A 27801-nucleotide genomic window follows, 5' to 3' on the forward strand; every position below is an offset into this window, starting at 1 on the left:
ATTGTATTTGTTTTTTTTTCTTCAAGATAATAAGGTAGCCACAAAAAACGTTTTGTCCTAGTTAAATGTTGTGTGTGTGTGTGTGTGTGTGTGTGTGTGTGTGTGTGTGTGTGTGTGTGTGTGTGTGTGTGTGTGTGTGTGTGTGTGTGTGTGTGTGTATTACCATACAGTAGTTAAATCACAATTAAACGATTTTGTTGTTTTAATGTACGATTTTACATTCTATTATTAAAATACTGACATTTCTTATCCATATGTAAATACTGGCACTACTAGTATACAGGCATTAAAATCACTGCGTTTGAGCGTCATCTATTGTTCCTTTTTGGCTGTGTATTTTCACAAACTGGTGAGCTACTTTCAATTTCTCAAACGCAGAAGGTATCAGATCGATAAAAACATAAGGACTTATTATAAGCTATATATAATTTTTTATACATGCAGTATAAAATTGGAAGTGAAAATTTAAGTGGCTCAAGGTCCAGCTGTTTGTGGATCTGCTGATTCTCGTATTGTATTCAGCTCGCTACTTAGTCTATATTTATACTTAGCTAATTGCAACGCAAGTGAATGATCTCAGAAAAGCAGTCAGACTCCCATGTGTGTCCTTTATGATCAAAAGGTGATTCACACCACAAACACACCTCTTTTGCACACGTCTCGAGACAGGAAACACTTCTCAGTTGAGAGAAATTGAAACTTATGTGTTCAGCGGCTGTCTGGCTGTATCCTGTGTTCGTGCAGTGAAATGGCAGAATCCAGTATTTCAGAGGCCGAAGAAGATCAGTTCAGCTGTTCAATCTGTCTGGATCTACTGAAGGATCCAGTGACCATCCCCTGTGGACACAGTTACTGTATGAGCTGCATTACAGACTACTGGAATAAAGATGATCAGAAGAGAGTTTACAGCTGTCCTCAGTGCAGACAGACCTTCACTCCAAGACCTGCTTTAAACAAGAACGTGATGCTGGCTGAGGTGGTGGAGACACTGAAGAAGACAAAAGTTCAAACAGCTCATACTGCACTCAGTTATGCTGGACCTGGAGATGTGGAGTGTGACGTCTGTACTGGAAGGAAACGCAAAGCTGTAAAGTCCTGTCTGATGTGTCTGGAATCATATTGTCAAAGTCACTTTGAGTGTCATGAAGAATCTCGTTCAAGGAAAAGACACAAAGTGACTGATGCCACTGGACGACTGCAGGAGATGATCTGCCCTCAACATGAGAGACTAATGGAGGTCTACTGTCGTACTGACCAGAAGTTTATTTGTTTCAGGTGTGTGATGGAAGAACACAAAAATCACGATACTGTTTCAGCTGAAGCAGAGAGGACAGAGAAACAGGTAGGCCTATGCATTGAAATGGCATATAACTTATGTTTGCTGTTATGCTAAACCTAATAAATTTAATTTGTAATCATTAAATTGCGTTATATATCAGTATTGTATTGTATCATTGTAAATTATTTTGAGTATCCATGTTCACAAGTCACTGGTAAGTCTCAAGTTTTTGTTCTATTTTAAACAATAGTTATTTCAGCTAAATATAGTCTATATTTAGCAGTGTGAGGCTAAATCAATTTTGAAGTATCAAAATATTAAAACTTATTACTTCTACAGAAAGTCTTATTAATTTATTCAAAATTATGAAGGCTATTATTTAGAATCGACATTACATCATTTGGAACGCAGAGACAGTCATCGGGAGAAAATAAACGTGCTGTGTATTTTGAGCTTATTTATTTGACTTGCCGCTTGTTCCCCTGTGCGATGTGCGTCACAGTAAACAACACAAAAAATAACATTCCTATCTCTGTGTTATGTAAAGTCGATATAATAACACACCCCTGACCAAACAAACCGATCTGTGGTAATGAGTCAGGGCGATGCGTATGGAAGTGTCCGTCCAGGTGTAATAGGTCACTCAACCCACTCCAAACTGGATTCGAATCAGCTTCTCCGGCGTGGGAGGCGGGCTCGCTAACAAGGACGCTAAAGACCCCAGTCACTAGCACACCTCTTGAGGCCAAAGACCCCAGTCGCTAGCACACCTCTTGAGGCCAAAGACCCCAGTCACTAGCACACCTCTTGAGGCCAAAGACCCCAGTCACTAGCACACCTCTTGAGGCCAAAGACCCCAGTCACTAGCACACCTCTTGAGGCCAAAGACCCCAGTCACTAGCACACCTCTTGAGGCCAAAGACCCCAGTCACTAGCACACCTCTTGAGGCCAAAGACCCCAGTCACTAGCACACCTCTTGAGGCCAGGGGAGTGAGGTTTACACACACAGCTCTTACTGGCCTATGTCTGTTACACTCACCCCACTAAACCTCACTACCATCCAGGTCATGGCACCCAAAAGTAACCACTCCTACTTACTCCGCTCCAAGCAGGATTCGAACTGGGGTATCCGGCGTGGGAGGCAGGAGGACATTGAAGCGTGTACTTCCTGAAAATCGACAGCAAGTCTCTGACAGATGTGCAACCACAGCTTCTGTATTAATTAATTGATTGCTTTTCAAATTAAATGACATGAAGATTATCACACGTTAAGACCGTTAATACTTTACTATACTGTAATTGCCATTGTTCATTTATAACGGCAGTTTTCCAATTGGTGATTTACACACACGCCTAATGCTGTGATTATGAATTGTTGCTGCACCTCATATTGATAGGGAATGAATGAATAAATGGTGCAATGTGGTGTTTCATGCTGTCAAGACGAGAGAACGAAATCGGGAATCAGGTCGCAGACTCGAGTTTCCATCTCTGTTTGTTGCCATAGTAGGCCATATATTATTAGCACTTTAGTTCTGGCTCTGGGTCATTTGCCATGTCTTTCTTTTTCTTTCTTTTTGTGAAGTCTTTATTAGAGCAATGGAAAGGTGAACAAATGTAATTGTTTCATAAAAATATTTAATGTAATAGATAAATTCCAGTAAAAAAATATATGTAGGCCTAGTACATGAAATCTTTAAATTGAGAGAAAACTGAAGTTTTCTAATGTTTACGATTATTTGTTCATCCTCACAGAAACGAGTTGGGGAGACAATAATAATATTACAGAAGAGAATTCAGGAGAGGCAAACAAAGCTCCAGGAGCTCAGAGAGTCTGTGCAGACTCACAGGGTGAGTTTTGAAAAGAGGAGAAAAATAACTGTCAGATTGAATGTACTGATTCTAGCGGTTCTCTGTGTGTGTCCTTACAGAGCTCTGCACAGGCTGCAGTGGAGGACAGTGAGAGGATCTTTACTGAACTGATCCGCTCCATTAAGAAAAGCCGATCTGAGATGACACGGATGATCCGAGATCAGGAAAAGGATGCAGTGAGTCGAGCTGAAGGACTCTTGAAGCGACTGGAGCAGGAGATTGAGGATCTGAGGAGGAGAGAAGCTGAGCTGAAGCAGCTTTCACACACTGATGATCACATACATTACCTACAGGTTTAGAAGGATTTTATTATTATTACGGCTTATTACAGCAGACTCTTTGATTGACATTTGATTTGAGATGAATATTTGACGAAATTTTCAAGATTGTATTAGATCGGGTATTCCCAAACTTTTTTTTCTGTCAGCTGAACCCCGTAACTTAAATATTGACTTGAAGACTTGAAGGTTTTAAGTTCATATTTCAATAATTTAACAGCATAATCACATGTTTATGTCTCTGTGTCTGTTGATGGTCACATGACCATGCAAGTAAGTAAATAAAATACTTAATCTTTACACTTTACATCATATTTACCTCTATGTCTGTTGTCTTTTTGTATATGTAGAGATTCCAGTCTGTTTCCGGCCCTCCTGCGTCTACAGACTGCACCACTTTCCCTTCTGTCTTGATTTATGATGAGTCGAGAAGATCTGTATCTGCGTTAAGAAGTAAATTTGAGAATTTCTGCAAAGAGGAGATAGAAAAGTTATCTGGTAGGTAAAGTACAGACTCATCTTATAAAACAGCGTATGACAAAATTTACAAATAAATATTGTGTAGATGTCAATAAAACATAATAATTATTAACAACAATAAATTGCTATAATTAATACATTATTGTTTTTAAATAAATACATATTATGCATACTTTTGTCAGCAGAACAGAGGTGGACAAAGTACACAACTTCCTTACTTGAGTGAAAGTACAGATACTACTGGTCAAATATTACTCTGTTACAAGTAAAAGTTGTAAAGACCGATTTTTACTTAAGTAAAAGTACAGAAGTACTTGTTTTTAAAAGTACTTGAGTATCAAAAGTACAAAGTAAATGTCAATGCATTGTTATATTATTGTTACATTATTACAGGACCTTATGCCTCTGAAACAACCTAGTGAATACACTGACCAGTTTGTAGTTTTGTAGTGTGGAGCTTTTAGAATGTCACACAACCTATAGAAATTAAACAACTGAATTTATAAAAAAAGACAGCCATAATAATCTTCATAATCTTTTTATTTAACACTACTACCACCCCAACCCGACCCTACAGGAGTGATTACCGATATGCTTGTTGTCTGTCAGCCGCAAAAAAAAAACAATCACGTTTTAGAGACGGAAAAAATCATGCCCTGACAAACATTACTTTCTACTCAAGGAGGTTGACAGAAATGTAGTGGAGTAAAAAGTACGATATTTGTCTTTCAAATGTAGTGAAGTTAAAGTAAAAAGTTTCCAGAAAAAACAATACTCAAGTAAAGTACAGATACTCAAAAAGTGTACTTAAGTACAGTACTCAAGTAAATGTACTTCGTTACTGTCTACCTCTGCAGCAGAAATCACACTTCAAATATCTGTCTGTTTCACTTTAAATATCTGTTTGTTTCTGTAGTGAAATGCATCAAAATCACTGAACCCAGAACAAGGGAGGACTTCTTACACTGTAAGTGTTATAAATATTAATACAAATAAAGAAAAACAGACAAATATACATACTTATAGGCGAAGAGTTTAATTTCTGTCACTATAGCACCAAATATCAGTGATCCGACACAGCAGCTTGAATTTGGGGTTTAGATTATCTACTCCAAACAACGGCAGACAGGAGGAGTGTTTCTGAAAAGCAGTCATTATTTTGCAGTTCTGTTCCACTATTGGCCAAAAATTACAATTTACACTTTTTAACTAAACTTCTAATCAAATCATTTTACTTGAAAACTTGTGGAATACATCAGTGATCTTGTTTCGACATTTATATCTTTGATTGTTGCCTCACCTAATGCTTTGAAGGTATTTCAACAAATGCAATCTGTGTTTAATCTCCATCAGATTCCCATCAGTTTACTCTGGATTCTGAGTCAGTGCATAAACGCCTCCATCTGTCTGAGGAAAACAGAATGGCTGCTTGCACTGCCACGATCCAACTGTATCCCGATCACCCGGACAGATTTGATGTTTGGCCTCAGGTGTTGTGTAGAGAGAGTGTGCGTGGACGCTGTTACTGGGAGGTGGAGTGGAGTGGGGGTGCAGTGGGAATATCAGTTTCATATAACAGCATCAGCAGGAAGGGACAGGGTGATGAGTGTAAATTTGGCAGTAACAATCAGTCCTGGAGATTATTTTGCTTTCGCACTGGATACATATTTAGTCACAATAACAAAAAATCTGGATTCCCTGTAATCTCCAGCTCCTCTAGAATAGGAGTGTATGTGGATCACAGTGCAGGAATTCTGTCCTTCTACAGCGTCTCTGACACAATGACCCTCATTCACAGAGTCCAGACCACATTCACTCAGCCGGTCTATCCGGGGTTTGGCGTAAATCAGGAATCATCAGTGAAACTGTGTCATCTAGAAGTATAGATGATATAGAGATTCTTCAAATTATCACAATCATATGGCAGTTAGTCTCTTATCGAGTCAGTTAATTGATTGTAGTGTACATATTAATTTGTAGTGTAAAAAAAAAATGTCAATAACATCATATCAGTAAATGCTGTATTATTTTGCAGTTTTATTTTAACATTAAATATCACAAGTAACTTAAATTCTCCATTTCACCTTAGCTTTATGAAAGATTTTAAATCATTTTCATTATAGGCTACTTTTTCGATTGATAGATGACTTTCCTAGTCAAAACATCATCAAAAAAAATTATCAAGAAACATGAACATTTTGAATGTAAATCTCTAGATTTAATTTACTATGAATTTTTATGTTGTCTAAAAAGATCAGGCGCTGTACCTGCACTGTGACATGTTGTAATAAATATGAACAAATTTAAATTATATTATTTTGAACTGTTTTTGAATTGGGCTATATATTTTGATGATCGGGCATATCCCGATCATCCGGACAGATTTGATGTTTGGCCTCAGGTGTTGTGTAGAGAGAGTGTGTGTGGACGCTGGTACTGGGAGGTGGAGTGGGGGTTCGGTGGGAATATCAGTGTCATAAAAGAGTATCAGCAGGAAGGCACGGGGTGATCAGTTTGGATGTAATGATCAGTCATGCTCTTGCTCTAAATACCTATTCTGTAATTACAAAAAGTCTAAACTCCCTGTAATCTCCAGCTCCGCTAGTATAGGAGTGTATGTAGATCACAGTGCAGGAATGCTGTCCTTCTACAGCGTCTCTGACACAATGACCCTCATTCACAGAATCCAGACCACATTCACTCAGCTGCTCTATTTTGTTATATCAGGGATCATCAGTGAAATTGTCAAAATAAGTGACAAAATAAGTGTTACAGAGCTTCAAGAAATAATTCTGACTTTGTCATAGTTTGAAGCTGCATGAGAAACGTTAAACTTACTTTTTAATCAGCAAATCTGGAAGGGTTGAACCTAGTTGAAAAGTGCCATTTTTAATTTGTATTACATATCATTGTGCTATATCAACTTTGTATTAAATTTGAATTATTGTTTATTGAATTATTGTCCTATAGATAAATGATATCAGTACATTCATGTTTTCATAAATCATATAACATAAAATATCAAAAGTAGGGCCAAAAGGTAGTGTCGGCTACAGTGCTGGGATCATGACCTACAAGGTGTTTGTGAGTGTGAGAAAGTTCTCTGTAAACATGAATTGTTACACATATAATATAAAATGCTTTAGTAATATTCCACACAGTGTTTTATTGTCAAAATATTTTTCTGTCAAAGTAAATAGGCACAATCTCATATAAATGTTAAACATTCTATGCCGTTTTAACAATAACATCTTAATATAAATACATAAGAAAAATATAAAAACCCGTATAACACTTTTAAAGGCACATTCGTAATAACCTGAAACACAGGTTTAATAACTGGTAGGCTATTTAGTTTAATTGATTCGCTCACACTTTTTACTCCAGTCCAGTGAATATTTCTCAAAGTAGTGTTCAATTGTGTCGGAAAGCAACAGTCACTCAGTCAGTTTGCAAAGTATTTTTGAGATGTTCTGCATTTCCTATGTCGTAGTCAACATCACACTCGAGACAGGGGCATTTGTTTTGGAGGGCACAAACCCGAACTTGCTGTGCCGGATCTCCACGTCAGTCCCGTGCTTGCGTCACTGTAAACAGACCCGCTCGTGCCTTTACTACACCAGCTGCAGCAGCAGCGCGTGCACAGGATTCGCCAAGAGTCCACAGTTTTACCGGACCAGGTCCACGCACCTGACGTGATCCCGACCACAAGGCACATGAAGTATTTGAGCATAAACACGGCGTAATCAGGTTTCGCGGCGTTTTTCTCCGACGAGCAGTTACACGCGTACGCTCTTTCCCACGCTTCACGGTTGTGGTGTTCGTAAACGTAACAAGCCACAATCACCATGGCAACGACCGTATAAAGCACTGTAAACACCCCGATACGGACCATCAATCTCTCGAGTTTGTCCGTTTTCGTTCCTCCTTGTTTAATGACGCTCCGTATCCGAAACATAGACACGAAGCCCGCGAATAAAAATATCGTTCCGATAAAAAGATAAATCACCAGTGGCGCGAGCACAAATCCTCGCAGGTTATCCAAGTTCTGGTTGCCCACGTAGCAGATTCCCGCAACCGAGTCTCCGTCCACCGAACTCAGCGCCAGCACGGCGATAGATTTCACGCTCGGAATGAGCCATGCGGCCAAGTGAAAATACTGCGAGAATCGCGCGATTGCTTCATTTCCCCACTTCATTCCTGCCGCGAGGAACCACGTAAACGTCAGAATCACCCACCAGATGGCGCTCGCCATCCCAAAAAAATAGATGAGTAGAAACACAAGCGTACAAAGCGCGGGACCCCTAGTTTCATAGTGGATAATATCCACCTCATGATCCTGGTTGCACGCGACCCTTTCGTGCCCTGCGATGAGTCTGATGATGTATCCCACTGACACGAACATATAGCAGGCGGACAGGAAAATAATCGGGCGCTCGGGGTATTTAAACCTCTCAATGTCAATAAGGAAAGTGGCAACGGTGGCGAACGTTGACAGGAAACACAAAACCGACCAAATCCCGATCCAAAATGTGGCAAAGGTCCTTTCCTCCTGAGAAAGATATGGGTTGTGGCACGGCATGGCGCAATTGGGGATCTGGCCCGTCTTGACCCAGTCATACAAGGGATGGCGGTCATTGCTCACGGTCACCATAGGCGCGCGACAGTGACACACCGGTTCACATGAAGAAGATCCGTGACTGCTTTTATTTTTTCGGTTGTATGGCTTCCCCGGGCGGCTAGTTGGTTTTGCAGCAGCAGGCGATGCTGTATCAGTTCTGTTGTAGTCCATGCACAGGGTGTTTGAATCCCCCTGCACGGGTAGAAGATCGCACCTCATACGGTCCGGCCACGGGAAACCGTATTGCCTCATCAGCGGCGCGCAACCCGCTTTCGCCCGTTCGCACACACTCCTGCACGGCGGTAAAGGCTTCTTATAATCCTCAAGGCAAATGGGCGTGTACAGACTGCAAAGAAAGAAGCGCAGGTCGGGGGAACACTGGATCTCCACGAGGGGCCAGAACTGGTGCACTTCAAGTCCGGCTTCATCCTGGGTGTCGTGGTTGAATTGGTTCGGCATGTAGGTGAAGTTATAGCCAATACCTCTACACAATGGCACAGAAATCTCCTGACAGACCGGCTCACGAGCACACACGGAGCTCCACAATAGCAGAGCGCAGAGCGCGAGGGGGATCCAGAACGAACCCTGCATAGGCGAATCCATCCTCGGTCACTTCTAGGATGTCTTCCTGTCTTCTAGTATGGGCTTGCATGTGCGCAATGGTCGTCTGGTTACTTAATTCTAATAATAAAAAATATATAACTTAACACTATAGAATAACATGCTGTGTCTACAAGCTGATATCAAGGGCAATTCAGTAGGCTACTACGTTTGTTTTGACTGTCAAATAGTGGAGCGCGTGTCTATTTATACAAAGGACAGCCCCCCTTATCTCAGCGCCCAATCATAGGACTCCAGGGGCGGGGTCTAATTGTAATTCAATCAAGCATCCCCTGAGAGTTTTGAGTAAATGTTTGCGCTGCCTACGGTTTGTATGTCTTAAATTATTTCACCCGTGTTTACATCCCACCCTAAGTCTAAACAAGGGATTTGTAGTTATAAACAAGTCTCGCGGCATGTTTAGGTTGTTCCCAATCTCTCCAGAATGTGTATCCTCTGGAAAATGTAATTATTGCAGATGAGCTCACATTATGTGTAGGCCTACATTAATAGGATTTAAAGGGAGACTAAAAAGCAAGTGCTGTACCAACGAGTCACAGGTCACAATAGATAGACACATAGGCCTACTGAACATTAAAATGTAGTTGTCGTCCCAGTAGGCTACAATAACAATGCCAATAACAAACCCCCAACTTTTCCACTTTTTAAGCAAAGCATTTTTGGAAAATTTTGAAAACAATAACCCGATTGTTGAGGAAAACGATTGTCTGATAATTCAGTACATGGAAATAAAAATTAAATTAATTCATTTAAAATGTAGGCTATAATACACAGGGACGATGTTGACCAATTTTTGAGTTAAAGCCTATGTGAGAAAAAACTTAAATTTGGCATGGAGAAGATTGCACCCAAACATTTATGGACATGTTGAACTTATCAGTCCAATTGTTGAAATATTTTAGAAATTGAGGTTGAGGGTTTCATATAGCCCATCCATTAAAAAAGCCTAACATTGACACAATCAAAAGTAATTGTAAAAATGGTTAGTTCTAAAAACAAAAAACCTGTAGCAGTGTCACTTGCAATGAAACATTTCACTTGTAATGAAACATTTTAAGTGTGACTTGAGCCTCCAAACACTTTATGGGGCCACCGAACGCATTGCGACATGGAATACGACATCCGCGACTCCTCCAGCTGGAGAAGTTGAATGCGCTGTCGCACGCTGCGAGTTCAATTGCGTCGTTGAGGTTCCGGTTAGATGCTCAGCGGGTGCGCGCAGCGGGGGACAATTACTGTACATCCCGGGACAAGCTGGGTGGTGAATACTCGGATGCTTTGGTTTCCTGTGTGTGACAGACTGCGCATACAAACACACCTCGTTCATTCAAGTCTGCTAGTTGATGCAAGTCCAAAACAAATGCAATTATTTATTGATATAATAGGCAAGGACTGGTTTACTAACTTACACACTTATTTTTTATTTTTTTGCTCCATCTTCCATGCAGTGAATATTTCTCAGGGTCAGTTATTTTGAAAGTCAATTTTTGCAAAGACACAAAACTTAAACATTTGGTTACAAAAAAAGAGAAAGAATTCACCATAGGGCAGCAGGGATTACATATGTTTGTAGGCCAACACTGAAGTTAGCATCCTGGTTTCATCCAGCCAATGTTTCCATTGGCTTTTGGATAACTGGGGAAATTAAGCTCTGTGTGACCAACAAAAGTTTATGATTCTTAAACATTATTCATCAAGATAATCTTCACAAATGAATACAACTTTTATGAATTTTGAAGTTTAAATACAATCAGTAAAAATCTAAACAAACCAGGGTCACATAACTTCAATGTCTACCACTAAGCTTCCGAAAAATCTTTAATCTTTATTTAAAATCTAAAAGATGAGTTCCAATTAGAATAGTTTGCACAATAAACACAATAAGGCTATAAAAGACTAGTGATGAGATGCTTTATCTTGGTATGATGACATTTAATGTCCCTTGACAACCTCTAGTCCTATCAAGCCACTTGTTAGCAACCTCCTTTTCAAGACATGTAAAAGCTTAGAAATTAATAAGTGACTTATATTGATGTATTTTGTGTCGTACAATAAAACGTGAAAATATCTTGAGCTTTTTTTCCCTAAACTGACTATTAAATATAATATCAAGGGCTTTTATGCTAAATTTAAAACATCTATGAAACACATAATGCTTCATGACAGAGCAATAATGTGTAAAAGATAACAGAAAAATATAAAATCGTTTTCCCAACAGAAATAGCTATTGCAATTAATACATTGTATAAAATGCACCATTTAAAACACATGTGACATACTTGTCTGACATTTATTAACTCCTTAGACCTGAGAACAGTTAAACCTTTCAGTACCTTTATTATATATTTACTATTATTACTATAACCAGTGTGATTTTGTGTTCATTTTTGGTGCACTTGTTGCCATAGCCTTAAAGGGTTTAATGGTGCTTAGTAGTTAGTGGTTATTTTATTTTGTCCCAGCTCTCATTTTCCCTCTTTAATCAGCTTGAACTGATTTTGAAGCTCTTCACATTTCTAAATCAACATATTTAATGCTCATGAGTATCTAATTCCAATCCAGAAGATTTCCGTTTGTGTCTGCAGCTCCAGGCAGTGTGAGAGAGAGAGTGAGAGTGAGTGTGTGTCTTTGTATTATTCTGTGTAGCGTAGCTGAGCCTGTATTGATTGACAATGATATAGGCTCTAAGTGGCCGCCAACTTTTTCTCCTCTCTTTCTTTCTCCATGCAGGTAATGATACCTTGAGTCTGGATACACACTGCTTCAACAATTCCATTCCACTGCTAATGACACTGCATTCAATTTCTCTCCCTCTAAAATGTCTGTGACAATTGTTGATTTAAGAACTATGTGTTGTGTAAACATGTAGCCATTGATTGGCTGAACAAACAACACAATCGGTAATTCATAACTATTTTATGTTTTGGCGAATTGGTGGCTAATTCGTATGAATTCCTACAAGGTAAATGTGATTTCACCAAGTACAACATGTTCCTGGATCAAAATATTTGATGATCCTGCAACATTCCAATCATCCAATCAGATTTGAGGGACAAGTTTATAATTTATCTCAAGTTTAGTCTTACAAACAGGGTTAGGTGCTACATCAGGTGCTACATCAGTGTTATTAACCATAATTTTCCTCTGATTTAGGGATACGTTATGGGTATATGGATAAGGTAGGGACAACATTCAGACATGAAATAAAAAATGTTGATCCAAGAACATGTCTTTCTTGGCAAAATCACGGTGACTGGACTTCATGCTTACTTTTTTCTAAAGATTTTGCATTTACGTATGATTCACATCGTACGAATTCATATGTAATCCCACCTCATAAAATAGTTGCGTTCTCCTGTAAGATTGGGTTGGAATTGCTCAGAAAAATACAAGCAACAGAGACCATAAATTTCACACACACACAAACTTTGGCTCAATTCCACATTGAACAGCAGTGATCCACTGTTATGTTTGCTCATGTCAGAGTCTTCCTACATCTTCTCGGTCCTTTTCCCCCTTCCACCTTTCTCAAATGCATTCACCAGATTCCTCACCATGACAACAAGCCTACCCAGGCGGCACCTGGCAGTTTAGTCTGAGACACACTGTTATGGGTTTTCCAAACAGAAAAATGGCATACATTGACATCTCCATCCTAATATGAGGGAGATAACTAGGTGTACTATATACATCATACCACTTTTATTTGTCCTTTTACAGCTTGTCAGCCCCAGTCCTTTTATATCATTTTTTTATAGGCAAGGACAATTCTCTGCATATGCTTAAAAAAACCACAGTGTTTGTGCTGTGTTATGTTTGTCTCAGTTGGGACACACTTATTTTACACCTGCGGAACTGGAGCTGTGAATCCAGACTACTGAACTCTGTGAACCAGGTGCCCAATCCATCCTCGACCCACGAAAGCATGAGGGTCCACTCACGAAAGTCTGAAGAGAGAAACATCATCAGCCTAAACAATGCAGTTGTAGCTCTTTATGTCAAAAGAGAAAATTAGAGGCTGTGTTTGGAATGGAATACTTACTGCTTATTGACATTTTTTTTTATTAATATAGTAACATTGTTTTTGCATTTTAATCCAGTATTTTTCGTTTAAAAATTATCAACACACACACACACACACACACACACACACACACACACACACACACACACACACACACACACACACACACACACACACACACACACACACACACACACACACACACACACACACAAATTGTGAAGAACATTGGACCCCATTGACTTTCATTGTATGCACAAAAGAAACCTCTGAGATATTTACATATATCTTCTTGTGTTCAACAGAAGAAAGAATATTTTGGTGAACAATCCTTTTAATATACATAATATCAACAATCACATTATCAACAGATTTTTGTCACATCCCAATGATTTAACATCCCTTGATTAACATTATTATATTAAACAAAAAAATAACATTTCTCCCATTTAACACATTGGAAATGGATTGTCAAATCGAGCCCATTGTATCATGGGATGTATTTCACAAAATGTGTTCTGGTTGTATACTTCATTTTTTGGCCAATGTTGTTTGACATCCAGAAATTCTATGCAAGAAATCTGCATGATGTACACGGCATATTGCAGAAATACGGTAGAACGCTTTTCTGAACGTATAGACTAATGTGATTTTTTTCTGAAGAAATCAGGTTAGTAAATATGTGATTAATTAGGTACAATATTCATCCCACAAATGACAGCAATGCGAATAATCGCATTTCAGTTGTATAGTAGGAAAAAATTTGAAATGAGCTGAGACATGTTCAAAACATATGCATAATGCTAAATGAATCATGTAGTCTAAATAATCTAAAATTATTTTTTTTTAAAATAATAATCCAAAATAAACAAAAATGTAAATACCTTATAAATAAATGTGGCATTCACAGTTAATCTCTAAATGAGACATTTGTGTGTGTGTGTGTGTGTGTGTCTTCACCATTAAAGGGTTAGTTCACCCAAAAATTAAAATAATGTCATTAATGACTCACCCTCATGTCGCTCCAAGCCCGTAAGACCTCCGTTCATCTTCAGAACACAGTTTAAGATATTTTAGATTTAGTCCGAGAGCTTTCTGTCCCTCCATTGAAAATCTATGTACGGTATACTGTCCTTGTCCAGAAAGGAAATAAAGACATCATCAAAGTATTCCATGTGACATCAGTGGGTTAGTTAGAGTGTTTTGAAGCATAAGGAATTACATTTTGATCCAAAATTAACTAAAACTACGACTTTATTCAGCATTGTATTCTCTTCCGGTTCTGTTGGGGATCCGCGTTCACGAGTCCGCAGTGACTCTGATGACGTAAGACGCTGCTGACGTGTATCTGGTGCGTCCGTGTATTCGGTTTCAAATAAATATGGCTGGGCAAAAAAATGCAAGTCTTCCTCTGTGTGGAAATCCTTAGAGATGTTTGTGAAGATTGTTTTGTTTCCAGCGTGCGTCTTCCTCAGACTGTAAACGAAGCTCGGGCGCACCAGACACACGTCAGCAGCATCTTACGTCAGCAGCGTCACTGAACGCGGATCCACAACAGAACCGGAAGACAATACAATGCTGAATAAAGTCCTAGTTTTTGTTATTTTTGGACCAAAATGTATTTCCGATGCTTCACAACATTCTAACTAACCCCCTGATGTCACATGGACTACTTTGATGATGTCTTTATTTCCTTTCTGGACAAGGACAGTATACCGTACATAGATTTTCAATGGAGGGACAGAAAGCTCTCAGACTGAATCTAAAATATCTTAAACTGTGTTCCGAAGATGAACGGAGGTCTTACGGGCTTGGTGCGACATGAGGGTGAGTCATTAATGACATAATTTTCAATTTTTGGGTGAACTAACCCTTTAAGTCTCTTGTCCACTTCATAATAGAAAGGCTGACTGAATGTATTGCTCTTGTTTTTCTTTTGTGTATTTAATGTTTTTTCCTTCCTCTCAATGGCTTTTCTTTTTCTATTTGTGTGTACTGCCCTGCCCCAACTCTCTCTCTCTCTGTCACTCTTACGTATGTTTAGTTTGTCTTCTTCCATTCATCTGTGGCTTAAGAACTCTGCTCTCAGACTCCTCCAGGCACTCACGTCTCTCCTCCCCCTCCATTCTGTTTCGCCCTTTTCCTCATCCTGCTTCATTCACCCCTTCCCCTCTCCTCTTGTCCTGGTCTCAAAGGACATAATTAGGCAGCATATTCAGACAGACACATTTATGTCTCCACAATAGCCTTCTCTCCATCCATCGCTCTCTTTCTAAAGCCTGTTAAATGGCATAGAAAAAGAATCTGTGAATACGTCTGCTTAATTAGAGCAATAAACATTCACTTCATTATTAACTCTTCCCAAGAGAAGAGATACAGACTATCTATCTATCTATCTGTCTATCTATCTATCTATCTATCTATCTATCTATCTATCTATCTATCTATCTATCTATCTATCTATCTATCTATCCATCTATCCATCCATACATCCATCCATCCATCCATCCATCCATCAATCTATATCCATCCATCTATCTATCTGATGAAGTGGGAAGATTAGCTTATTAAATAATAGAAACAGATTATTAAATAATTTATATTTTATTAAAATGTTCTGCAGACTAATAAATAGTTATTTTAAAAACTGTTTACTGATAGTTTTTTGGGGACACAAAAATGGTTAATCTATATATATTATAAACTTTTATAGTGTTTTTTTTTTTGGTAAATAGTTATACACAATAAGTTGGATATTGTGCACTGGTCTTTAAAATATGCACAAAAAAACCTTCAGTGTAATACTTTACCCCGAGTTTCTGTATATTATTGTTTACATATTGTTATGGTGAATTACATTATTGTGTCAGTTCAAAGAATGGATTAAGAAAGAGATGATAAAAAAAATCTGAGCTGATGCTTGATGTTTGGATGAATCTTGTCCCTCATCACAGTGGTTGCTCAATACAGTTTTAAAAAAAATAGTTTTACATTTAAGTCTTATATATTTTGTTACATCCTTTATGGAAATGGAAAGTGTATTACATTGTGGGTTATAATACCCAATACAGTTTGCATTTCAGCAAATGTAGAACATCGACCTTGACCTGAAAGAGGGCTATTGATTGCTCTGGATGTGGACACATGAGAAATCATTTAGATTGACTGATTGATCTTTGTTCGCCTTTTGATTTATGTCAATATATAATTTGCAGCTGAGTCAGTTCCCTAATAGTAAAAAAAAAAAAAAACTGTAAAATATTGGTGTAAAACTGGGTGGTAACAAGCTAGAGGGAAAATATGTTCATGCTGTTAAGTCTTTTTGGATAAAATCTGTCAAATGCAAATGTTGGCAGCAACATTTAAAGTAAATTTTATGTCTTGGGCTTTATTGATTTAAAACAAACAGTCATTTGAGGGTTTAACAAGCATTGGGTTGTTTTTTGGCCCACATGTCAATAGCTTCTCACTGGCATTCTGCCCAGACACAGACTGTCTGTTTTACTTAAGTGCTATATGTTTAGTATATAACATTAAATAATATGCTTTGTTTAAATATGTCTACTTTCTGTATATAGGCTGATGTATGTGTCTAATTTGTCACCTAATATGTAATCAAACTCATAGTCAGTTTGTTAATCTGAGAATGTGCTTTCAACCACTGCATGCAAACACGAATTCATTATGTGATGAAGGTGTTTAATGAGATTGGGAATTACCAGTAAAGAGGAACATTTTGATTACATCAGGGTGTGTGTGTCCTCAGTTGAACAAGGTAATTTTTATAATGTTTTGAGGAAAACTAAACATCAAATGGTCAGTCAAAACTTACTACATACATACACTTTACTTATACAGACACATTTGCAAATAAAAAAAAATGTGTAAACATTGAATGACTCTGGTTTTTTTCTATCCGTATTATGCCATAGAGTAGCCTAGACTGTGGTTCATTCTCAACACAACAAGAGATAATTCTTAAAATAAATATAGTTTATTGAAGTAAGATTAATTTAAAAAAAATTATTAAATATAAATGAAGTCACAAAACAAATGTAAACAAAATACAATGTCAAATATCAACAATGTCACCAAACAAGCCAGCCGCGTCGTTAGACTTTTATTTAGGCCTACTTTAGATAGTAGGCTAGGCTAGTAGAATAGAAATCTGGGAAGTATAATTACAAAAATATTTGCCTGATGAGGGATATTGACCAAACAATTTCCCCTGACGATATTTTAAAAATGATTTCGTGTAGGCCTAGCTATATGGCTTTTTTGTCGATTGATTATTATCAGTGTCGGATTCGCGAATGAGTCACTCTTTTGAATCGGTTCTTCTCATTGAATCTGTAAAACGTGCTAACAAACGGCTATCGACAGCATTTGCGCGTTTATTCAGTCTGTTAAACAGAAACTGGACACTTCAGAACACAGAAAGGAAAATAATGAATAATGAAATGGATGTTTACCTACTGTCAGCTGAAACAAAACTCTACAAATATCTTCTATCGTTTGCCAGGGTTGAAGAAAGTCTTTATTAAGGTTGAACACCACGTGCAGCGGTGTCTGAACGACTCACTGAAGGTAAATACACTTGTAACGATCAAAACAATATAGTAGCCCACAGTACACAAAAGCACTTAAAGTACCAAAACAACCTTTGTACCATGATATTACCATTCATTCAATACCTTCACCATACCTGTGTACCTTTTGAAAATATTATTTTGAGAAACTTCAAGTAAATTTAAGAGGTCAAATGTCGCTAAATTAATAAATGTAATTTAGTGGGTATATAACGTTACCCCACTACAGTTATTAATGTAATGGTATGCTAATGTATAAAAAGCAAACGTTACATTGATCTATTTTCTGTTTGGTGAGTCAATCTCGATAAGGTGAACGTTAGATGAAAAACATGTTTAAATTACAGTTATGCAGAATGCAGATTATAAATTAAACTAAATCAGTATAGTACAGTAGGGTTTGAAATATTACACATCCTATCACTGATTAAACTTTAGGATATAGGCTAGCTTCTTTACATTTTTAATGTCTTAATTAAACTTTTTTTTAATTATTGAATCACTTTTACATTTGACAAAATTCGTAGGCCTAAATCTCATGTAGGCCTAATTGATTAGTTATGAAATTCATTAGTAAACTTGACAAGTCTTGCAGCGTGATGTTAAACTCCAAACTATTTTAAACTGGTTTATCTTCTATAGCCTAGTTGTTATTATACAAACTAATTGAGAGACTACAGGGAAACTTGTTAAAAATTCAAATGTTACACTGCAGGACTGTTTAATATAAAAACCAATGATATGGAAAACTTTTAGAGGAACGTGACCAGTTACAAGACGAGACCTAAAATATCTTATACATTTAAACCATCTTGATCGAAAAAAGGTCCACAACAATTACACAAACTGAAAAGCATTTAAAAAGACATTAGAATAATGAAATTAGCCTATCATGTCATTGGAAGGGTATTGAAGTTTGTTTAAGAGTTTGATTGAATGAAGCTTTCAGGAGATGTACTCCATGCTTTGGTCAAGTGAGTTGTGTATTCAAGACTCTGTGTGGTCTATGTTTGTGGGGCGAGGGTTGATTCACACTGCCCAACACTAATCTATGTCGTCAGGACTCTAAACACACATAATGAGATTCGCCTCCCCCTTAATGAGGCTGATAATCACTGTTTGACAACCACCTCACACTAATTGTCAGCAGATGTTTGTGTATTTGTAAAGCTGTATTGTGGTGGTAATTAGGACTAATGTTAACTAAAGAGACAGACAAGCTTTATCTAGCCCTTGTCTAACACAAACACACACATAAAAAACACTCAAGAGGATTGACTTGTTGAAAAAGGTTGCAGTGGAATGTTTCACTGAAATATTTTAATTGATATTTCAGTTATTTGTTGTCTAATGACAATACCGGCTTCTTATGTTTGGCCAAGCAACATAATCAGATTTCTGATTAGGTCTACTAAATTACACTTATTTGGTTGAGACAAATTTTCACTTTCAAGTAATTCACTTAAATGTGTTTCATGATTTTTTTGGTTTGCTTTTTGTGACATTATTTTCCATGACATTTCATGAAAACAAAGCTGTGAGGGATACACTTCCAGTCTTTGCAATGACCATTGTACCATATAAAGGTCCACATGTAATTTTCAAAACTCACAACTTTTAAAAATATTTTATTCCCCCGGTTTCATAGACTAGGCTTGAGACTAGTCCCGACAAAAATAAATGTTTAAGCTGTTTTAACTGAAAGCAACTTAAAAAAAATTAAAGCATAGCATATCTTAAAATATGTCAGTGTCATTGTTTTGTCTATAGATCTAATGTTTTTTTTCTAAGGCATATTTATGTATGTATCTACTTCAATGTCGTAATTGAGCTAAGGCCTAATCCTTGCGTAATCTAAGCCTTGTCTTGAATTATGAGGGACAAAATGGCAAGGCAGTGAGATATAGAGGGAGCATTCATATTATAAAAGTAGCATTTTAGTAAAAATATCTTGTGAACTGGTGGCTTTGTCCAGCGGTCACTGGCAGGTGTTTTGTAAATAACCCTTCTGATGATAATAACGAGTGCTTTATATACACCTATTTCCTGTTGATATGTTACATTTTTGAAAAAACAAATGTGCTCACTCTCAGTGACTGAGATCTATTGAAAGCTATTGTGTACTCCATGACACAATTGCTTTCTAGGTGAGGGTGAAGTCAGTCTTTTGAGTGAATTCTGTTCGGGCTGTGTGTGTGATTGTTGTGTGGGGTACCCGGCCAAAACTTGTAACTTTAACCTTTTGCTTATGGATGTCAGAACGAGACAACAAAGTCTGCTTTCAGTGAGAATGGAGAACAGACATTTAAAGGGGTCATGACATGAGAAATCAAATTTGCCTTGATTTTTTGATGTTTAAGAAGTCTTTGCACCATTTAAACGACCGGCAAGTTTCATAGTTTAAAGGAATAGTCTCTCATCATTTACTCGCATGTAATTGACTTTCTTTCTTTAGATAAACAAAAAGATATTTGAATTCCATATAATACTAAGTCTAATAAATGGTATTCGTTTTATTTTTTTAATAATAATTATCCATTTAAATTGATGGTTCACCCTGTCTTTCATTCAACAATTCATAAATGTTTGCAACAACTTGAGAGTGAGTAGTTTTAACAATGAGAGAATTATAATTTTTGGGTGAACTCTGCCTTTAATTAAATTGGCTACAAAATATCATTACTGCTCAATTTGACATACAGAGTTGTAAAGTTTTCTTACAAAACAGATACATTTCTTTCTATTTATCATAGCCTATTTGTTTTTATTTCCTTGATCATTGTACTGAAATCTATACCATTTCATTCAGGGCTGCATGATATTAGAAACAACTGACATTGTGATATTTAGTTTTTCTGCAATTATATATATTTTATATTTTATATTCACCAGATGACTTGAATAGCATTTGGAAAGAATTCATCATTCTAGAAAAACTGGGGTGATTTTGTAGGGGAGTCCAAATGAAATATGCTGTGCTTTGTTTTACAGGTAGATCTAAAATTATTCAGTTACATAAATGGAATAATGAAATGTAAAATAACTGCAGTCTTCGCTGTATAAATGAAATATTATTAATCTTTGTTAAAGCAACAAAAGTGATCTTCTTATTGTCTTTTGTTGTTTGATTAACACAAATGACAGACAGTCATAATGCTTAAAAGCCAATAATTTAGGATATTGTTTACAAGTCGCAGTCCATGTTCAGGACCTGGATTTAGCAAAGCAGTCTTCAGACAAATTTAAACTTCACAACGGTTTATAAAGTTTAAAAAAGTATAATCATGAACTGACAATTAAGTTAAACATTTAAGTTATATTTATTAATTCACAGAGTTGAGAATTACTCTTAAAACAATATCATTACTAATAAAAATAATTATGATCATTTATAATAATTATGATCAAGTGCTTGAAATCATACATTGTTTTTATATTTCCTATTTTACAGTATCTAAATATTTACTTAATTTTGGAAGGCTAAACACAAAGATGAAAAAAAATTAAGCCAACATTTGTTTGTTTTTTCAGATGCTTTATCCAAAACTTAAAGAGCATTTAAGCTAAAACGAAAAACTTGATCATTTCATGCATTCCCTGTCCCCATAATTGTGTTGCACTATGCTCTACCAGTTAGGGTGACCAGACGTCCTGAAAAATTCTAAGCTGTTGTCCCGAATCCCGAATCCTGCCCTAATTGTCCTGAAAATTGTAGGCTACTAAAACAACATCTTGAGTAGTTATTGTCTGATAAAACATTAAAAACTGCCCGTGGAGGTTGAGTCGTCCTGCAGCCAGACCCCCACGGCTGCTCATTGGCTAGAGCATCTTTTTTGTTTCTTTTTTTTAAAGTTCTACAAAGATACCCCCTCCCGTCCCAAATTTTAGGCAATCTTATCTGGTCACCCTACTACCAGTTGAGCTACAGCACAGTAAGCTTTTTAAAAAAATTAGTTTGTTGTAGATTCTTGGGAAATTTAACTTCATTGTTGACACAATGGGTGCCTCTCAATTCTTATTTGTGCAACCCCGATGCGAGGGAAGGCTGCAAGGAAAGAAAATGAGGACAGAGGAATCGAAAGAAAGCTTATTTGTATATTGGAATATTCTTAATCACTCGAGCGTCACTTCAAAGCGTCATCAGCTGCACTCAAAGGATCTGCCCTTATGTTGTTAAAGTTTGCTTATTTAAAGAATGAATAAATAATAAAGATAAAGCAAGATGCCTTTTTGGTATATGTGTGATCTATTATTTATTTATACTGCAAAGGTAAAGCATAAATTGAAATTATTGTGACAGATGTGAAGGACGAGGAGAATTTACATGTGTGTCACATTTAGTCGATAAAACACTTCCGCATACACTAGGGCTGTCACTTTACGTTCGAAAATCGATTGCACAATCGATCGGACCAACCAACACAAGTTTCGAAAACGAAAATAGAGAATCGATTTTAACTGCCTTTTTTTTAACCAAAAATGTTTTTTAGATAGACAGATCAATACAGTACACAGAACATGTAGGATGTTGGAAAATAACAATGTCTTTTCTGTTAACCAAATGCTTTTTAATATTCGCTATTACTTCAGTGCAAGTGAACAAGGGCGCCGTTATTTGTTGCTTAGTGACGTGTGTGTTCAAGCAAGCCAGAAATGCGCAGATTCTGCGCAATACGCTGTATTTATTTTATCACGAGGACTCACGAGTTGCGTATTTGCGCTAAATCCACGCAGATTTGGCTTACACGAACTTCCCCAGCAAAGTGGGTAAACATAGAAACCTGCCAAATTGGCTCGTGATATGACAGCGTTACCCGCCAAGGTTCATTTTATCCGAATTTGGCGGGTGTTAATTTCAATCCTTGAATGCTGCACTCCTGTTTGTCATTGTGCAAAAAACTTCACGCCAATAAATCATCAGAAATATTGCTGACTTGTGCGCGTCTCAAGCGCCCTCTTTACATTCGTCCTAATGCCTGTTAGTCGTCCGTGGATTTGCCAATATTTGGTGTTGAAAATGGAAACGTCGTTAGACATGGAAAAATCGATTTTACAATCGATTCAATGAACACATATGTCTCAAAAATCGAACAGGATTTTTTCACAAAAGTGACAGCCCTAGCATACACCTGTGCATCCTCTTCCATAGCTCCTCTGGAAGCTTCCTCACTTCTCACTTCTCGCGGTGCAATTACAGTATTGAGATGTCCTTCAAGATGGCTGAACTCGATCGGTTATTGGATCATAGGATGGAGGACTGAGGAGCGAGGAAACGAGGAGGGATACTGAGAAGCACCCCAAGTGTGCAGCACAAGTCCTGAAAAGTGAAGCCAAAGTGTCTCGATCGCCCCCTGGTGGGTTGGTCCCAGTATAGATCATAAACCCTGCCCTCTCTATGTAATTTAATAATGGGATGTGAAACAAACTGAACAATTAAGGGTGTGTTCACACATATAGTTTGGTTTGTTTGGTCCAGACCAAAAAAAACAAACATTTAGTCCTGGTCTGATTAGCGTTAAGATTGGCATTTTTAGCACCGAACCAAAAATACCAAAAAGGCATAGGGATATGTTCACAACCTGATTGTGATGACATATTGCCTATTTTGACACTGAACTTACCGAACATCCAAAACAAAGCTGTGTGCTGGACTAAATGCGCTTGTTGTGTTGCGTAGCTTGCATATGATGGCATTTTGACCAGCTGAGAACTCGTGGAGAGCTTAGAAAATCTGTTTTTGGTTCTTTTACATGTCTTTGATCCGTGTTGCATTCATATATTATTTGAGTTCGTTTGGAAGCGAAGTGAGACCCATCTTTTCAGCGGTCTCGTCCGCTTTGTTTAGTGACCACCAGGGTTCAGATGGCAGCATTCACGCATGTTCAAATGAACCGCACTAACAGAGCAATCGCACCAGGGTTCGTTTTAAATGAGCCAAAGATGGTTTCTGTCAATTTATGTAGTTTGTTTCACGCTGATTTAAGTTCAAGTGTTTGTTTTTCGAAATTCATTCAAGATTCAAGATTTTATGTCACATACACAGTTATACAGAATATACAACCTGTAGTGAAATGTAAAATAGGGTCCACTCCAAGATAGTGCAATATTATAAAATACTAGACATAAATTAACAATTTAGATAAATAAGATAAAATTCCTAGTAATATAAATCTGTAATATAGGCTAAACTGGTAATATTACATACAGAAATGTGCAGACAATGGTAACGAAATAGTTACATAGCAGCAGTATAAAATGCAAAATGATGCAAGAAAAGTAGCTGCATTATAATAAAGCAATCAGTGTTGAGTCCAGATATTGACATCCAGAGTACAGATGATGTTAAGAGACCGAGTTTAGGAGCCTGATGGCCTGAGGGAAGAAGCTTCTCCTAAGTCTCTCTGTTTTAGTCCTCAAGCTGCGGTAGCGCTTACCAGATGGCAGCAAGTTGAATAGACAGTTATGTGGATGGTTCTAGTCTTTAATGATTTTGTTGGCTCTGCTCTTGCAGCGTTTGAGGTAAATGTCTTGTAGGGGTGGGAGAGAAGACCCAGAGATGCGCTCAGCTAAGCGCACGACTCTCTGAAGGGCTTTGCAGTCGTGACTAGAGCTATTCCCAAACCACACTGTGATACACTGAGTTAAAACACTTTCTATGGCCCCTGAATAGAAAGTTTTTAAGATCGTTGGTGAGACCATGAATTTCCTCAGCTGTCGTAGATGGTATAGTCTTTGCCTGGCTTTATTCACCTGTGTGTGTATGTGAGAGGTCCAGGTAAGATCCTCAGAGATGTTCACACTGAGGTACTTGTAGCTGCTCACCTTCTCCACAGGGGTCCCACTGATCATAAGAGGAGTGAAGGCCTGCTCTCTCTTTCTGAAGTCCACAATCAACTCTTTGGTTTTGGTCACATTCAGAGAGAGACAGTTGTCCTGGCACCAAGATGTTAGTTTCTCAACCTCTTCCATGTATGCGGTCTCATTGTTGTTGGAGATAAGGCCCAGCACCACTGTATCGTCAGCGAATTTGACAATAGAAGTGGAGCTGTGAGAAGCCACGCAATCATGTGTGTAGAGAGAGTAAAGTAGGGGACTCAGAACACAGCCCTGTGGCGCTCCTACGCTCAGGGTGATGGAGTTGGAGGTGAACCGGCCTACTTTCATTACCTGGGGTCTGTGTAAAAGAAAGTCCTGAATCCAATTGCAGAGTGAAGAATTCAGACCAAGATTTAGAAGTTTGGAAGTTAATTTGCTGGGAATTATAGTGTTGAAGGCTGAGCTGTAGTCGATGAAAAGCAGCCTTACATAGTTCCCATTTTTACTGTCGATGTGGGCAAGGGAGGAGTGTAGAACGTGAGAGATGTTAATCTCTCAAATACCTTCATGACTGTGGATGTGAGGGCAACTGGACGATAGTCATTCAGGCAAGAGGGTTTATTGTTCTTTGGCACAGGAATGATGACAGATTTTTTGAAAGATGAGGGGACCACGGAGGTAGCCAGGGATTCATTGAATATTGATGTTAACAATCCAGCGAGCTGGTCAGCACAGCACCTCAGAACGCGACCAGAGATGCCATCAGGCCCAGCTGCTTTCCTGACGTGCACTCGCATTAGCGCCCTCCTAACCTCGTCCTCCGACACAGTGATTACAGGGCCGTCGCCACTCTGACCGCTACTTTCTCGCGCGTCAAGAGGCAGAGTTGCGCTGGCGCATTTGCAATCAAAGCGAGCAAAGAAAGAGTTGAACTCGTCAGCCAGCGACGGATCTGCTCTCACCTTTGTAGAGGAGTTAGTTCCGAAGGTGCAGATGGTCCTCAGTCCCTGCCACATGCGTCCAGAGTCATTTAGTTGAAAATGAGACTCCACTCGATCCCTGTAACGGAGTTTGGTGTCTTTCACTGCGTGGCGAAGAGCGTAGCACGATGATTTGTACTCGCTCATGTTCCCCGACAGCAGACCGGCGTTGTATGTTGCACTGCGTTTGTTCACTGCAGCACGAATAGTTTTGTCCACCTATGGTTTCTGATTAGAAAATATCTTAATAGTAACAGTTTCGTTGCTTGTTCTGTTAGTGTGTTTATAAAACTAAATGCTACGTCCGTGAACTCGCTGACGTCAGATGAGCTCGCCCGAAACATGTCCCAGTCTACGTCATCAAGAGCCTCCTGTAGCCAAGTTGGAGGACCAGCGCGTCACTACTTTCTGCACCGGAGGTTCTTGGCAAGCCTTTGTTTATATTCCGGTGTGAGGAAAATGGCGGCATGGTCCGATTTGCCAAAAGCGGGTTGTGATCGGGCTTTGTAAGCATTTTTAAACTGAGAATAACAATGATCCAGCGTGTTGTTCCCCCTAGTAGGACAAGAGACATGTTGGTAAAAGTTCGGCATGACTTTCCTGAGATTGGCTTTGTTAAAGTCCCCCGCGATGATAAAAGCAGCGTCAGGATGTTTATGTAGCCGCTTAGCTCTTCAAGGAGTTTGGACAAAGCCTCGCCAGTGTCGGCCTGTGGAGGGATGTAATAGGCAGTGGCGATGATCGAGGAGAACTCCCGGCGTGAATAGAATGGACGGCAAGAGATGGACAATGTTCCAGATGGGGCGAGCAAGAGTGCGACAGAGTGGTGATGTTCCTGGGGTCACACGATTTCTTGTTGATCATAAAACACACCCCACCACCTTTTGCTTTCCCAGCCTCAGCTGTTCTGTCCTTCCGTAACACAAGAAAGTTATCAGACGGTGTCACATCAGAGTCCGGGGCTGAGGTCGCGAGCCATGTTTCAGAGAAACAGAAGATGTTACAGTCCCTGATGTACCGTTGGAAGTTTGTCCTAGCTCACAGATCCTCTATCTTGTTCTCCAAGGATTGAACATTGGCGAGTAGGATGCTAGGCAGAGGAGGACTATGTGCTCTTAGCCTCAATCTGTTGCATATACCGGCGCGTTTCCCGCGATGTTTCTTGTAGCGCCATCTCGGTGAGTGTCCATTGTTTTTTCCCTCGTTGCGAAGAATCTCCAGTGGAAATGAAGAGTTCATGGATAAAGTGGTAGTAAATAGATAAATAGGTCAGTACAGCGATATCCAATATCCAGAAGTGTCAATTTCTCATAAATTATCAGTGCAGCCGTAATCCGGGTAGAAAAAGAAAGAAAAAGTAAGTAAAAAATTAAGTAAAATAGGGCTGCAACTAAAGATTATTTTGATAATCGATTAATCGGACGATTATTTTTCAGATTAATCGATTAATCGGATAGAAATTAAATTAGATTTTTTTTTTATTATAACTAAATAAAACCGTAAATCAGTATATTTATGTGTAAAAGTGTACTTTAAAAAGTGCAAAAGCCACACATTGAGTTTTACTAATATCAATATTTGCATTGTTTTTAATGATAATTGCTGATGGCAAGTTGACAAACATGATTATTGTTAAAAAAATGATATCCAACATATTATGTTTTAACACAATTTTTGTTAAAACAAATTTACACAGACATGTTGTTCAGGTGTGAATATCTGAACTAAAAACAAACTAAAAACATCTAAAATATATAATTCATTTAATTTTTATTTAAAATTAATTATATATAAGGAATATAAGGATAAAGAATATAATATATATTATATATATAATATATAAAAGAATATAATATAAGGATAAATTGATTAAATAAATATAGAAAGACTGAAAACAATTGTGTGAATGTAGAGCCGCAGTAGATCGCGTTTGAAAAACAATTAAAACTTAGTAGACAAATGCTATAAAAAGAGAACGGAATGGAGGTAACGTTACCCAGCAAGCTAACAGGCTTGAGTAAAGGACAGGAGAAATTATGCATTAGTGCACAAGCATTCGCTGAAAACCACTGAGTACAGTGACTAAAAAACAATATTTTACTGCTGCTGTTATTAACTGCCTTTGTATTTAATGCTTCACTTTGTAAACACCGTTTTAATTTAACCTATTTCTGCGGTAGCGCTATTTTAATCCATCACTTACGTTGCGAGCGAACTGATTGCACAACCTGATGCTCGAG

The 27801-nt window shown here is 38.1% G+C and overlaps 2 protein-coding genes across 2 annotated transcripts; one reads left to right on the plus strand and one right to left on the minus strand.

Annotated features, from left to right (window-relative positions):
• The first annotated feature begins 386 nt into the window (after positions 1-386).
• Positions 387-6410, plus strand: LOC143731209 (E3 ubiquitin/ISG15 ligase TRIM25-like). Its single transcript, XM_077221890.1, has 6 exons — positions 387-1342; positions 3036-3131; positions 3212-3445; positions 3781-3928; positions 4827-4877; positions 5264-6410. The coding sequence occupies exons 1-6, from the start codon at positions 749-751 to the stop codon at positions 5794-5796; spliced, it is 1656 nt and encodes a 551-aa protein (XP_077078005.1). The 5' UTR covers positions 387-748; the 3' UTR covers positions 5797-6410.
• A 646-nt stretch (positions 6411-7056) lies between these two features.
• Positions 7057-9325, minus strand: fzd8b (frizzled class receptor 8b). The gene has a single exon (XM_077221887.1). The coding sequence runs from the start codon at positions 9132-9134 to the stop codon at positions 7410-7412; it is 1725 nt and encodes a 574-aa protein (XP_077078002.1). The 5' UTR covers positions 9135-9325; the 3' UTR covers positions 7057-7409.
• Between the last annotated feature and the right edge of the window lie 18476 nt (positions 9326-27801).

Source organism: Siphateles boraxobius, unplaced genomic scaffold, assembly GCF_051911475.1.
Source record: "Siphateles boraxobius isolate OS27281-9 unplaced genomic scaffold, OSU_SipBor_1 86, whole genome shotgun sequence".
In the NCBI taxonomy this organism is placed as follows: domain Eukaryota; kingdom Metazoa; phylum Chordata; class Actinopteri; order Cypriniformes; family Leuciscidae; genus Siphateles; species Siphateles boraxobius.

Bases quoted from the DNA above. Each gene is read 5' to 3' on its own strand.
- fzd8b (XM_077221887.1), bottom strand. From the start codon at position 9,134: ATGGATTCGCCTATGCAGGGTTCGTTCTGGATCCCCCTCGCGCTCTGC.
- LOC143731209 (XM_077221890.1), top strand. From the start codon at position 749: ATGGCAGAATCCAGTATTTCAGAGGCCGAAGAAGATCAGTTCAGCTGT. The intron at 1,343-3,035 runs GTAGGCCTATGC...TCATCCTCACAG, and splicing joins CAGAGAGGACAGAGAAACAG to AAACGAGTTGGGGAGACAAT. The intron at 3,929-4,826 runs GTAGGTAAAGTA...TTGTTTCTGTAG, and splicing joins GGAGATAGAAAAGTTATCTG to TGAAATGCATCAAAATCACT.